This window comes from Rhamphochromis sp. 'chilingali' (genome assembly GCF_963969265.1).
Source record: "Rhamphochromis sp. 'chilingali' genome assembly, chromosome: 7".
NCBI classification, from domain to species: Eukaryota; Metazoa; Chordata; class Actinopteri; order Cichliformes; family Cichlidae; genus Rhamphochromis; species Rhamphochromis sp. 'chilingali'.
Window position 1 is genome coordinate 1,164,784 of NC_137934.1, and position 13,687 is coordinate 1,178,470.

General features: G+C 43.6%; 1 protein-coding gene across 3 annotated transcripts; it reads right to left on the reverse strand.

Moving 5' to 3' along the window:
* Positions 1-2,193: 2,193 nt before the first annotated feature.
* tdrd5 (tudor domain containing 5) lies at positions 2,194-13,025 on the reverse strand. Of its 3 annotated transcripts, XM_080886403.1 has the most exons (19): positions 12,578-13,025; positions 12,384-12,445; positions 11,341-11,584; positions 11,048-11,250; positions 10,470-10,776; positions 10,132-10,307; positions 9,787-9,870; positions 9,475-9,531; positions 9,079-9,241; positions 8,748-8,854; positions 8,394-8,596; positions 8,084-8,293; positions 7,928-7,994; positions 7,550-7,741; positions 7,338-7,472; positions 4,424-4,486; positions 4,223-4,330; positions 3,943-4,120; positions 2,195-2,870 (listed from the first exon to the last, which is right to left on the reverse strand). In XM_080886403.1, exons 3-19 carry the CDS (start codon positions 11,582-11,584, stop codon positions 2,803-2,805), a joined length of 2,565 nt encoding a protein of 854 aa, XP_080742529.1. In that variant the 5' UTR covers positions 12,384-12,445; positions 12,578-13,025; the 3' UTR covers positions 2,195-2,802. The 3 variants fall into 3 exon arrangements, with proteins under 3 accessions (XP_080742530.1, XP_080742529.1, XP_080742528.1); XM_080886404.1 differs by lacking the exon at positions 12,384-12,445 and having other exon boundaries at positions 2,194-2,870; XM_080886402.1 differs by lacking the exon at positions 12,578-13,025 and having other exon boundaries at positions 12,384-12,553.
* Positions 13,026-13,687: the final 662 nt, after the last annotated feature.

Consider the following 13,687-nt stretch of genomic DNA (forward strand, 5'->3'; position numbering starts at 1 on the left):
GGACCACTTGCCTTTAAAAGGCCAAATCTGTGCAAAAATGTGGATTCATTGTCATTTTCTATTCATTCTTTTAAATCACGGCTAAAAACATCTTTTTAAACTTGCCTTTTCTACCAGTTAAATGCTGGCTTGCTTGCAGTGACCTATTGTATTGTATTGTATTGTATTGTATTAAATTCTCTGCTATCTTTCCATTATTGGTGTCTTTTATCATGGTGGTACAGTCTTACCTTGCTATAACCTATGTGCTGCAGTTTACTCTTATTGGTGGCTTTTATCTGTGAACATAATCCGTTACTTTTATGTATTTGACGTTAATGTGTGAACTGTTTTATTTTTTATTGTTTTATGTAAAGCACTTTGGTATGCCCAAGGCTTTTAAATGTGCTCTATAAATAAAGATTGTTGTTGTTTTCTGTCAGGCAGTCACACTGTCATGATGCTCTGTTGGCAAAGGAAAACAAACCTTCCCTTGTTGAACTGCATAAGCAGGATCTCTCACAGCGCGCCATCGCTGCTGAGGTGGGACGCAGTAAGACGGTCATTTGATATTTCCTAAATGATCCTGAGGGTTATGGAACAAAAACTCAAGTGGAAGACCCAAAAAAATGTCACCAGCACTGAGTCAGAGGATCCAACTGGCTGTCAGTCGAGACACTGGACGATGCTTGACCCAAATTAAGGCCGTTACTGGTGCCGACTGCAGCCCCATAACCATCAGACGCCATCTGAGGCTGAAAGGCTTCAAGAACAAAAAAACGTCTCGTCTCCTTGAACGCCACAGAACTGACCGTTTGGACTTTGCTACAGAGCACCAAACATGGGACACTGAAAGGTGGAAGAAAGTTTCATTCTCTGAGGAGAACAAAAGTAACCTCGATGGTCCTGATGGTTTCCAACGTTGCTGGCATGACAAGCAGATCCCACCTGAGGTGTTTTCCACCCCACAGTGGAAGGGGCTAAGGTCAAATGGTGCGACTCTGGGACTCTCCACCATTTGACCTTAAAACTGAAGAAGCTTCTCAGATGAGAGGCTAAACGTCTTCAAGCAACTTAAAGAAGTCCAGACGCTTTTCTTTCCAAGCTCCTTAGGCTACAGTACACAATGCCTGCAGGACAAGAGACTTCTTATAACCTCACTATTTTGGATGATCCTGCATGTTCCCCTGATCTAAATCCAAGTGAGAACCTTTGGGGATGGATGGCAAGGGAAGTTTACAGAAATGGACAACGGTTCCAGGAAGTAGATGTCCTTCATGCGGTCGTCTTCACCACTTGGAGAAATGTTCCCTCTCACCTCATGGAAACGCTGGCATCAAGCATCAATGTTTTCAATGTTTGAAGTGATCAACAATAACGGTGGAGCGACTCACCACTGAGTTCATGTTTAGAACTTCTGTTTTGGGGGGTTTACAGGTTTTTTTTTGGTGTGGTCCTAAACTTTTGATCAGCTGTAAAACAGCCTGTTTCAGTTTAAGTGTCCCACCTCAGCAGCGATGGCGCGCTGTGAGAGACCATGCTTATGCAGTTCAACAACCCGACCACGTTCAACAAGGGAAGGTTTGTTTTCCTTTGCCAACAGAGCATCATGACAGTGAAATGACAGAAAATGACAATGAATCCACATTTTTGCACAGATTTGGCCTTTTAAAGGCAAGTGGTCCTAAACATTTGATCAGCTGTAAAACAGCCTGTTTCAGCTTGTTTTCAATAAATTGCTCAAAAAAATGTTTTGTCTCACTCCCATTTCTTCTTGTTGCATGTTGAAGCTCTACGTTGAACCTTGTTAAGATCCAACCATGCAAAATAGGATTTTGGGGCCATTTTTTAAGTGGTCTTAACCTTTTGATTGGGACTGTACCTGTTTGCATCTGTCTATATGACTCTTGAATGCAGCAGCACCCAAAACCTGTGTTTTGCAATGGGTAAGTGATCCTCATAAGTGAGGGCATTGCACTGAACTTGACTGTATTAAAAAAAAAAAAAAAAAAAACACAACAACAACAACAACAACAACAACAACAACAACAACAGAAACCTGAGTCAGTAAGCAAGGTGAGTGCAGCTTAAGTGTTGTGATGAAGGTCGCAGCGACACTGTGCTGATGACAAAACCAGTAAAGAGAAAAGCAGAGCAGGTGCAGAACTACAAGTCAAACAACACTGAAAAAACTGACAAGAGACATTTATGAACTAGTTTAGTGAGCTAACGTTTACAAACGATTAAAAGAGTTTGAACAATTCAGCCTCAGCAGACGTGGATCCTTCAGTGAATCCAACAAGAAAACAAGCTCCGTCTTAGCAGCTTAAAAATACCAAACCGCTAGTATTGAAAACAATTGAATCCACTTTTATTTTGCTTCCTTCCTAGCTGTAATAATCTCCACGATCATCATCTCGTCCAGCTCTAAGACGTCTTAAAATATTCCATACTTAACAAAAAGTGAAAATGTCCCAGTTTTTGCTGTGGCAGGCAGGATGAAGGAGCCAAATGCAGGACTCATACACAGAACAGTAAACTCAAAGCGGCAGCTTTATTCGCTGGGAAAAATAATCCGTAAAATAAACTCACAAAAATAAAACTTGAACATAGAAACTAAGAACTAAACACTGGGAGACTAGAAAACACACAGCAAACAGGGAAGGACGCGACAATAGACAGAGGAAAACGCAGGACTTAAATACACAGAGGGATAATGTGGGAATCGGACACAGCTGAGAGCAATCACACATAACGAGATGTGGAGGAAGCAAGACTATCAAAAAACAGCAACATGTGTTTACTGGCTGTGACACTCTCAGCCTATCTGGACCCAAACAGAGGAAACGTGACGCCAGATTTCCGAGGGTACCGGTGAGAAAGGGGTCCATCTGGAAAACAAAGTCCGAGACTCACATTTAAAACCATTTCTGTGAATCATATGTCCTACACTTTAAAATAGAAAAACTCTTTAAAAAGGGAGAATTTCAATAAACTTCAGGGCACGCCATCAGTAAGTCGGCCAACTTCAGTGTGACATGTTTTTGGGATGCACTCAAACTTCTGCATGTTTGTAGATAAATCCAGCACTGTATTTATTCCTCCCCTCACTGCACAAGCGCCAGCATGGTGGAGCGGCGGTGTATCGATATCAGGCCAAACGCACAGAGAGCAGCTTGTTGGGTCAAATAGCTCTGGTAACAGGTCTAATTGAATCTATGTCAGGTTTTCACTGCAGGTGCATCCACCATAGCAAGCAGCAGGGTGGAAATCAATACCCCCTCGCTCCATCCATGAACACACTAATTTCATTGAAGGCCTGTGTGTGTGTGTGTGTGTGTGTGTGTGTGTGTGAGTGAGTGAGTGAGTGTGTAAGGGAGATGGAGCGAATGAGGTACATATCGTTAGCTTCATAGCATAAGTGCCTAAGTCATTTTTTGGTCAAATTGAGATTTTTGCCTAACTTTACTCCCCTACCACTGCTGCATCATCCTGTCCGTCTGCCTATGTCATTGGCCAAAAATGACTTAGGCAATTATGCTATCAAGCTAACGATATGTAGGTTAATGAAGGTCACTGTTTAATCTCATTACAAGATGTGTGCACGTGCAGGAGAGATGAGGCTTTTTTTGTGCAAATCAGGACCTTTGTTCTGTAATGAGAACAAAATGTTAACTTATTCTTTCCAAAGACAACTTCTTGCCACAAATGCAGCAGAACTATAATTCATTATGAGTAATGGGTGATGATGTAATCTAGCATTGACTACAAACTGAACTAAAGTTTAGAATCACAAACAAAGCTTGAATCTCATCTCTACAGAACAAGTTATTTATATAAATGTGACGCAGTTACTCGGATCCAAGACCGCATTCTTTTGCTCACATGACTTGTGTGCATATTGTGGACTTTAGAGAAAAGTCCACAATATGCACACAAGTAAGTCAGTGTGTGCATCTGTACCCAGAGTACCATCCTGAATTTGACCCAGGGCAGCAGTGTGGAGGCTCAGGGTGCTGAGGATTAGAGGAGGTCTGGTCATGGAGGGGGCAGAATCCTTAGGCTGGTGCAGCACCTCCTCTGGTCTCATGGAAGTGGGATTAATGACGGGTGGAGCTGGTGGGGCAGTCGGACTCTGTGTCTGGGGAAAAAATTACATTTTCATTAACAGACTAAAAACAACTCCTCCCCCCTGCAAAAAAAAAAGTAATCGGTATATCTAATATTCTTCAGATGATCTCACCGTGAGGTCAGCTGTGGTCATCTTTGTCTGAATGAGATCTGGAGGTGTCAGGGGGCAGGTGACGGTTTGGTCTTTCAGCAGAGCGTTGAACGGGTTTTTCTCCTTAGCCTGAACAAGTTGTAACAGGAAACAACCACCATCAGTCTTTTAACCTCAGTGGACAGACAGCAGTGGATGAGGGTCAGTGCCAGGTGCTCATACCTGGATGTGAGGGACAACCTCGCTATCCCAGATATACTCCAGGGCAGGCATTTCATCTTCAACCTGGTACATCAAGACAAAGTATGCAGACCATAAATGTTAATTTACAGACACATTTTTAATTGAAAATAAAATCTATAACTGGAATTCAATTTAGTTTTATTCATACAATCACAACAACAGACTCCTCAAGGCGCTTTATATTATAAGGTAGATCCTACAATAATACATACAGAGAAAACCCAACAACCATATGACCCCCTATGAGCAGCACTTTGGCGACAGTGGGAAGGAAAAACTCCCTTTCAACAGGAAGAAACCTCCAGCAGAACCAGGCTCAGGGAGGGGCGGGGCCATCTGCTGCGACCGAGAGCTGTAAGAACCGTACAGCTTACTGAATACGACTTTTATGGAGGAAGGCCACAGAACGATCACCCTGCAGGAAAAAGAGGACCTACGTAACACTCCAAACAACACAGTTTCAATTTCTTAGGTTAGCTTCAACGCCGCGACCTGGTCTGTGTAACACTTCTGATCTCAGATTTTAGGAAAAGAGAACCTCTGAGCATCTCCTCACTTTGTAAAATACGATGTGACAGTGAGCGAAGCGCCAACATCTGAGCAAGAACGCCTGCTCTCAGTCAAAGCCAAACAGGCAGCTCAGTGTGAGGATTGCTTCGATGAGCCACCTCATCAGTCCTGTAAAACTAGCTGGTTAATAAATGATGGGAAGAAAGCCACATCTATAACTTCAGTGTCTCTAATGTCACTAGCATATGAAAAATGTGTGTATAATATATAAAATATACAAAAATACCAGTCAAATGCTATTTGGACACGCTGTAACGCTGTCAAATCTTCTTCCCAGTATGTTCAGTTTAACAACTTGCTGCTCATTAACATAAGAGAATGACAATCTTGTAATACAATATCCATTAAACACTCACCGATTGGCTGCAGTCTTATTTATAGTCCAACAACAAGCCGTGACCTTCCAACAGCCCAGCTATACATTAAGCAGCGTTGACTGCAACTCTCCCTTCAGCGAGATGACATGTGTGTTTGAGCCAAGTGTGTACACCGACTGTGTGTGTGTGTGTGTGTGTGTGTGTGCGCGCGCGCGCTGCAGCGGGCCTGCAGCAGTGACAGTATGGCTGCAAAGATAAGAACTATGGACAGTGGAGAGTAAAAGCTTTACATGAATGTGAGAAATGAATGCAATGAGAGGCAAAGACTGCATTCGCAGATAACAGACAACAACAGCGTAAAGCTGCAAATCTATTTAAAAAAAACAACAACATTTAAATGACAATCCTGGGAGTATGTCAGTCTTTAAGGACGCTGTACAAAGAGCAGCAGTCGTTTGGTGCTGAGCTCGAGTATCAGCGTTTAACGCAGGGCAAATATCTGCTCTTTGGACGGGAAGTGCTCAGGAGGAAGAAATTAATCTTAATTAAGTTAATGAAGTTAGAAAGCTGAAGATGTTGTTCCCAACTGATTAAAATTGAACACCTATAAATAGAGCTGGGCGATATATCGAGTTTTTAAAAAATATCGATATATTTTCATACGAGATATAAGATGTGACAACATCGTTTATATCGATATAGTCTATGTTACGTTATAATTATACTTGTGGAGCCACAAGTTTGTCTCTCTTTCGTCCATTTGTGTCTCTACGCTGCGTTACTGGGCCTCGCCTCTCCTTCACTGAGCACAACAACCCCTCCCCAATAGCTTCACCTGCAGGCAACGACAAGATGAACACGGCAAATCTCCGTTAATGAGTTACCGCGGATCGCCCCGTGCATGGGGCTGGACAGCGTCAACATGTTAGCGAGCTAACGACCTAAAATCCTTTCATTTTCTCAAAACTCGACAGTGCACCTTATGTGCAATCTGTCAAAAAAATTTTTAGTATGACTTTGGTCAGCTACGGAGCCGCACCGCTTGATGGACTGTCGGAGCATTACGGCTGAGCCTCGCGGAGTGATACGTACTGTGCTTCAAGGTAATATTACCGTATTGTGTGTATAAGGACCATAAATGGCACCTGTAAGAGACACGGTTACGAAGCGGATTTCAAACTCCAGGCTGTCAGTCACGCAGTAGAACTTGGGAACAGAGCAGCCGTGAAATCTGTCTTTGTTATTACGCTCAGCGTCTTTTAGTTTACATTTTGACTCCACAATTGTGAGCTCTTTGTTTAGCACAAAAACAACATTGTGTTCTTTTATTTATGGAGCATGATTATTTAATAAATGCTGATAATTTATTTTTGAGTAATTTCTTCATGTACATCTATGCTGTATGTTAATAAAAGTGCCTGATTGACATTGAGACACAGCTTTGACTAAGAACTCTCTTTTTGTTCTTACTTTATGGCTTAAAAAAAAAACAAACAAAAAAAACCCGAGATATATATCGTATATCGCCATCCAGCTAAAAAATATCGAGATATGAATTTTGGGTCATATCGCCCAGCTCTACCTATAAATAACACAAATGTTAGACGTGGGTGCAAAACTCAACCTTATCCAACAGTCTGAAACGTTATTCTCTGCATAGCTGTGGCCTTCTAATGCACCGCTGTGTGTTTTCTTTATCAGTTTACAATGAAGATCTATATTTATGCAAAGAGAAAACACACTAAATGGAGGCATTAACCACGTATGCAGATGAGGTGGTGTTGGAGGCTATCCCAGCTGACGCCCAAAGTCAGCTAAATGCAGCTGGATACATGCGGATATACAACCATAATCTTTCTAATAGTTTTAAACTAATAAAAACATTTTTTAAAAACCCAATAATATTACCCAGAAACATAAAATGATCTTTTGCCAAATCTAACAACATCCCACGGGGCAAGAGCACTATAGCCCTGCACTATGTTTCTATGAGACCAGTGTGCTACCTTCAGTTTGTCCATTATAGACTCTTCAGAAGTGTCTCCTGGCTCTGGGGATGAAATCATTTCCTCCCTCACCTCTGGCAGGTCAGCCACCCCCTCTCCCAGGTAGAGACTCACTGGTGTGACCTGACAGCTATCCTGTTAAAAGAATGATAAACTGCTGCTGCTGATCATGATTATGGTACCAAACCAGTGTTTTTGTGGGTGCTGCTCACTGCTGCAGGGCTGCAGGGTGTCCCATGGCCTTGGCTCAGCAGGACAGTGTGGATGTAGATGTCATCATCAGTATGTGTGTCACACAGGTAGAGCTGCAGCACGTCTCCACTGTAACAATCCAGAGCGCCCACCAGGGTGCGATCACAGCACAGTTTCTGGAAGTCGGCTGTTGCCCCAGGAGTCCAGCTGCCCTGCAGGAGACCAACCACAACACTCATTTATGAATCCAAACCATAAGAGCACTGAAAGCCAAAACATTCAATTAAACCATCACAAGATGGCTGAGACGCTGGCATTACCAAGGCACTGGTGCTGGAGTCTATAGAAAGGCTTGTCTTTGTAAGGAAACTGAAAATTAAACTAAGGCACAGACTCACAGAGGTGGGTTTAATTCCAGCAAGTGAAGATGGGACAGCTTGTGCTGGAAGAACCGAATAAGCCGACCTGGGAAACAGCCAGATAAATTTATAAAATATGCACACATCTCTTTTTTTAAAATCATCCTTTCAACGAGAGCTTGCAGAGGCCCCTACTTGAGGAACTTGAGGTTGGCGGTTGGTACCACTGTCAAATCACCAAAGTCCACATAGTACACCTCCACTTGAGTGGGGGAGATCACCTTATGGATCACCACCCGGTAGAACCACAGTCCGTCAGGTGACACGCAGCAGACCTGACCCCGTCGAACAAATCTCTGGGGAAGGCGATAGCACTCCGACATCTGAGGACAGGTGTAGCATCGTCTAGGAGACGAGAGGAGGAAAAAGAAAAAGATGGTACTGATCAGAGTAGGCACGGTTAAAGAGTCCGTACAGTAGCTGCTGCTGCTAACACATGCACCACCTCATCGCAAAGATCATGTTCTCCATAGCTCGGGCCTCCTCAGTCTCGCTGAAGCGAATGTAGAAATATCCGGGTGACTCCACCCGCTCCACCAAGACTTCCACCAGCTCTCGAGCACAGTGGCGCGTCGGTGGTTTGAGAGGCTTACTTTGGAGGGCGTCGAGGGGTACAGCAGGGCTGAGATGCACCGGAATTGCAGAAATCTACAGACAAACACACAAAAGGCACTCGATAACATTTAGCTCCTCTTACAGGCTGTAAAGTGCAGTTCAGAGTCATCACTTTTAATGTCCGTGCATCAAGCATCACTGATTACTTGCTTTGGTCAAACCACAAAAAAATGTGTTTTCAAACCATTTCCTTGTGTGTGTTACTGGTAACCAGCTCGTTGTTCTCATCATCTGATGGTGGGACAATTGGAAACGTCTGATCATCATTAAAACTCTCGCTCTCTTTTGAGTCTAGAAACAGAGACAAATACATTTCCTGCTTGGTTGAAAGTCATAACTGCACAAATATGCTCCAACGTGTGAAATCCACACGTGACTGTAATTCGTGACTTTACTGTGAACAAACATAAGGAAGAAAGATGTGGGTTAAACACTCATTTATATTTACAGTAACACTAAATAGTCATTCCTCATGTAAGCGGGCTGAAGCAAACGATGCAATGATAAAGACACACCTGGACGTGTATTCTCAGTATCACGTATGGTCCTGATTATCCAGTCTTGTCCACTGCGTCCCTCTGCTGGTCTTAGGTGGAAAGTGTCACTCATGGCACCGATGAGTTCAGTGACGCTAACAAAGCCGCTCTGCTGCAGAGGCAAGTCCTCGCCAAAACACCTCTGGGAGGAAAGAAAGGAGAATATTTAAGATTCCCGAGAAGATGAGTGTGCATCTTTTATTAATGTCTGCTGTGATCATGGGCGACCTCCAGGGTGGGGGGGAGCCAACAGTGTGTGTGTGTGACAGGTTGTTTCTATTAGTGATTAGGATGGCTCTGCTTCTAACATCCTGGATCAGTTTGATGTTTAGAAAACTCTCTGTTAACAACACAAACATGCAAACTTGTTTTTACCTTGTACTCTGCTGGCAGTTTGTGAACTGATAATCCGCCGTCCGTCTGACCTATGACCTGCAGAGTTGTCGACATGTTAATCATTTTCACGACATACTTTCTTTAACATCTGTTGACCTCTTACGGTCATCTGTGATTAATACGGCGATTTCAGATCGACGACAGGGGCTGAGAGCGAGTCGTATACTCGCGCGTCCTTTCCCCCCCACATACATGAACTATAACAGCACTTGCAGACTTTACACTTGTTATGCTTGCATGATTAAAACTGGGCTCAAAGACATATGCTGATAAAGCGGTGCGAGGTCTCACCGCTCGTAGTTTGTCCTTCAGCTCCTGATTGATGGTGCCAGCAACTCCGTTCTCCAGGATCTGCTGACGAAGCCCCTCCTCCAGCTAACATCACATTTAAGAAGAAGAAAGAAACTGCACTTAACAGATACGAGGTATACCAAATAGGATTTCTCACCATTACGTGACAGGATTTAGTAACAGCACTATTTCTGATTTTTCTGCTGTAGTGTGCCTGAACAATTACACCCCAAATGTTTGACCAAAACCAGAGTATTTTAGGCGCCACAGTTTATCCAGTGAGAAGCAATGGAACATTAGACATTTCATATCTGAGATGGATTTCAGTTGCAAATGAAACCCAACCTGGAGGACATGGTTATCAAAGAGCTGAATCTCTGGGGAAAGCTGAGCTTTGGTTTCCTGGTTCTTCTCGTCCGCCCCCGGCTTGCTATCAACGGTTCCCGGCTCACTACGGGCAGAATCCAAGGAATTCTGGGTAGATGTCTGGTTCAGAGATGTTGGTTTCTCTGGAGCTTCAGCTGAAGAGGACGCAAAGGTGTTTCAAAATGCAGACTAGTGCAATAATACAAAGCCAAATTTCTCAGTTTCATTTCATTTACATGGCACCAAATCTAACAGTTAGAAGTGCAAAAAACAAACAGAGCGAAACAAAACTACAAGAAAAAGCCCAAAGGACGAACCTGGAGGTGTTTTTGGCGACTGAAGTTTGACATCTGGCCTTTCAGAATCTGGCCTGCATGTCCTCGGCAATGCTGGTTTTATCAGTCCACCCCTCTTTGTTGAGGCGGGTAATTTGAGCAGTGGCCTAGGGATCATATGCTCCCTCAGGAACACAAGTGAGCCAAACCTGCTCTGGCTAATGACAAGCATATCTGCCGCTGCCCCCAACATCTCTCCAGTGGAGTAGAACCCATAGCTGCGAATGCAAAGCGGTCGTCCAAAGAAGCGCCAGAAAGAAGCCTCCAAGTCGGATAACCTAATGGGACCCTGAGAGAGCGGCCGCATTATTACTCCACTGAGAGTACGGTGACAGAAGAAAGAAAAGCCTGTCAGGTATCTTCTCTTCAAAATTCACGTTAACAGGCTAGACCTTATAAAGTGCAAAAAAAGCCAACAATCTGTGCTCTCATTTTGCTCATGCTTCATTTGAAAGATGCTGTGCTTATACCAAGCAAATAAACCAGCTGCAAAATCTACAGCAGGCTTTAAAAGCCCAGGTTATAATGGACACAAAACATTAAACACATTTCATTCATACTTGTGAGAGCAGTATTCGCAGCTCCGTCCTCAGCTGTGCAGGGATGGCTGGAGGAGCGGGGCCTCTTCTTGGGAGGACCACATAGTGGGACACAGAATGAGTTGGAAAGTAGCGGGCACCTCCCCTGCTGACCTTTTTGTTTGGCTTAGAGCGCTGCTTGGTCACCAGCTCCTCGATGCGTCGAGTGGTCTCGTGACCAACAGCTGCACAGGAAACCAGAGCGAGAGTGTCAAATACTTAAACCTGTTCAAGAGTTCAAAGACAAGAGCGCTGATGCCTTAATGAGACGCTACCTTTTAAGAATATGCTCCCATCTGGCCTGAAGTTAATGGACACCACATCAGGCATCTGCTGACTCATATCCAAAATGTTCCTGAAGCCCAGGACTTTCAGGGGCATCGAATGGCCCAACATGGTGGCGTAGTCTCGTAGGAGCTCTTCCGGAGCTAAACCATTCTTGGATGAAATGAGCAAGGAGCGAACTTCCTTCTTCAGTTGAGCCAAAATGTTCTCATGGTTCATCTTACCTGAATACATCTGGAAAACACAGCAGCTGGAAGTCAAGAACCTGGCATAGAGGAGAACCGCTGACACCCTACCTTTCTCTACACACAAAACCACTTTACTAAATATGATTCTACAATTTAAGTGTGAAGGCAAACGCATGGCTTTATGTTTTTTGCGTTTAGGTCCACAGGCTTGCCTAAAACAGGCTAGCCTAAAACAGGCTAGCTTAAGTTAGCTCCTGCCTTTAATTAGCTTGAGTTAGCTCCTGCCTTTAATTAGCTTGAGTTAGCTCCTGCCTTTAATTAGCTTGAGTTAGCTCCTGCCTTTAATTAGCTTGAGTTAGCTCCTGCCTTTAATTAGCTTGAGTTAGCTCCTGCCTTTAATTAGCTTGAGTTAGCTCCTGCCTTTAATTAGCTTGAGTTAGCTCCTGCCTTTAATTAGCTTGAGTTAGCTCCTGCCTCTAATTAGCTTTAGTTAGCTCCTGCCTCTAATTAGCTTTAGTTAGCTCCTGCCTCTAATTAGCTTTAGTTAGCTCCTGCCTCTAATAGCTTTAGTTAGCTCCCGCCTCTAATTGACCCCAGGATGTATGGCAACAGGTGTATGGAAATCCCGAGGACATTACAAGGGTTAATTAGCTTGACTTAGCTCCTGCCTTTAATTAGCTGGACTTAGCTCCTGCCTTGTGAACCAGAAACGTAGAAGTCGCAGGAGAACATTAATGCACAGTCTTAAAAAACTGTCTTGTCTTGTTATAAAATCGTTCAAAAAGCATCTTTAGCCTAAGGTTTAGTTACCAAAAAGCATCAAAATGCTAACAGGACAGTCTCACCTGTCGGTAGCTGCGAGAGGCCGAACCTTCTCTCTCCGCGCGCCTCTACTTAGCAGGACTTGCTAACGATACAAATTCAGTTGCCAAAGCAAAAAACAAAACAAACAACAACAAAACAAACCAACAACTTTAAATTCGAAGAAGCCGAAAGCCGTTTTAGTCAGCTGCCTAGCTAATAAACTGTTACTCCTTACCTTGACACTGGTCCCACAACAACAAAGAAGAAGAAGCACCGCACGTACAGGTGGGGCGCAGAGCACTTTGTCCCACCCACGTACCGAAACTGTCCACCACAGTTTGATTTACAAAAAGCCAAAAGACGTTTTTCCAGTTTTGTCATTTTGAGACTCACAAGACGAATGGATGGGTTCATAGAGTAGAATAAAATGCCTTTTATTGTCACTATTCACTGTACAGTGAGATACAGAGCATCCCCACTCAGTGCAGACGTGTGGGAAGAGAAAGGGCGGTGAGGTGCACGGCTCTGCAGCATATGAACCCTATTCAAAAATATAAAATGTAAAAATATACAAATAAATAGTCGTATATATTTACAGTGTGGGTTATCACACGTAAATTACGCGGTGGTAGTCTGTGTAGAGCGAAGTCCTTGGATTGGTGAGTGGATGTGTTGTCAGTCCATGTGGGAGTTCAGGGTGGTTTTGGCTTTGAGTCTGATGCACCTGTAGCGCCTACCTGAGGGAAGCAGGTTGAACAGGTCAAAACCAACCATTCAGCCTGAAACCCAAAGCAATGCTGGACAAAGCAGAACGTGGATGACAACAGTTTTTACGGTTTGTGTGTTTAAAATGAGAGACCACGAGGATACGAAGATTCCGTGTTTTATCCTCACTGTGTTTACTTTGTCAGGAGTGTGACTCCCTCACCTCAAACTGCCTCTCACCCCACATTTACTCTGCAGCTATCTGGTCACTCTTGTAGCCAGCTATGTCTTCTTTGTGAAAACAGCCGTGGAAAAAATACGAGTTACTTTTCCACGCCTCAAGAGGGCCACGCAATTAGGTTTGAGTTTAATTAAGCACAAGTCAGGGAGGTTACAGCATGTCTTTTCCTTTCCAAACAAAGAAAGCTCTTTCAGACCTGCGTCTGCACATTCCTGTATAAGACACTCAGTGTGAGCTTCACTGGGATAATTAGTCCAAACAGTAAAAACCTCACTTCTGTATTCCACATATCTCCGTGGGGTGTTGACTCTGCCACAGAAGAGACGTAACCTAAACAAGTTTCCATTTGCATGCATGTGGTTAAATATTAACAGCATTAAATTCAGCTTTACACTGCAG

Excerpts from the sequence above, each read along its gene's own strand:
- tdrd5 (XM_080886404.1), bottom strand. The coding sequence starts at position 11,584 with ATGTATTCAGGTAAGATGAACCATGAGAACATTTTGGCTCAACTGAAG. Across the intron at positions 9,242-9,474 it reads AACTGCCAGCAGAGTACAAG|AGGTGTTTTGGCGAGGACTT; the intron begins GTAAAAACAAGT and ends CTTTCCTCCCAG. Across the intron at positions 8,597-8,747 it reads GTAACACACACAAGGAAATG|ATTTCTGCAATTCCGGTGCA; the intron begins GTTTGAAAACAC and ends GTTTGTCTGTAG.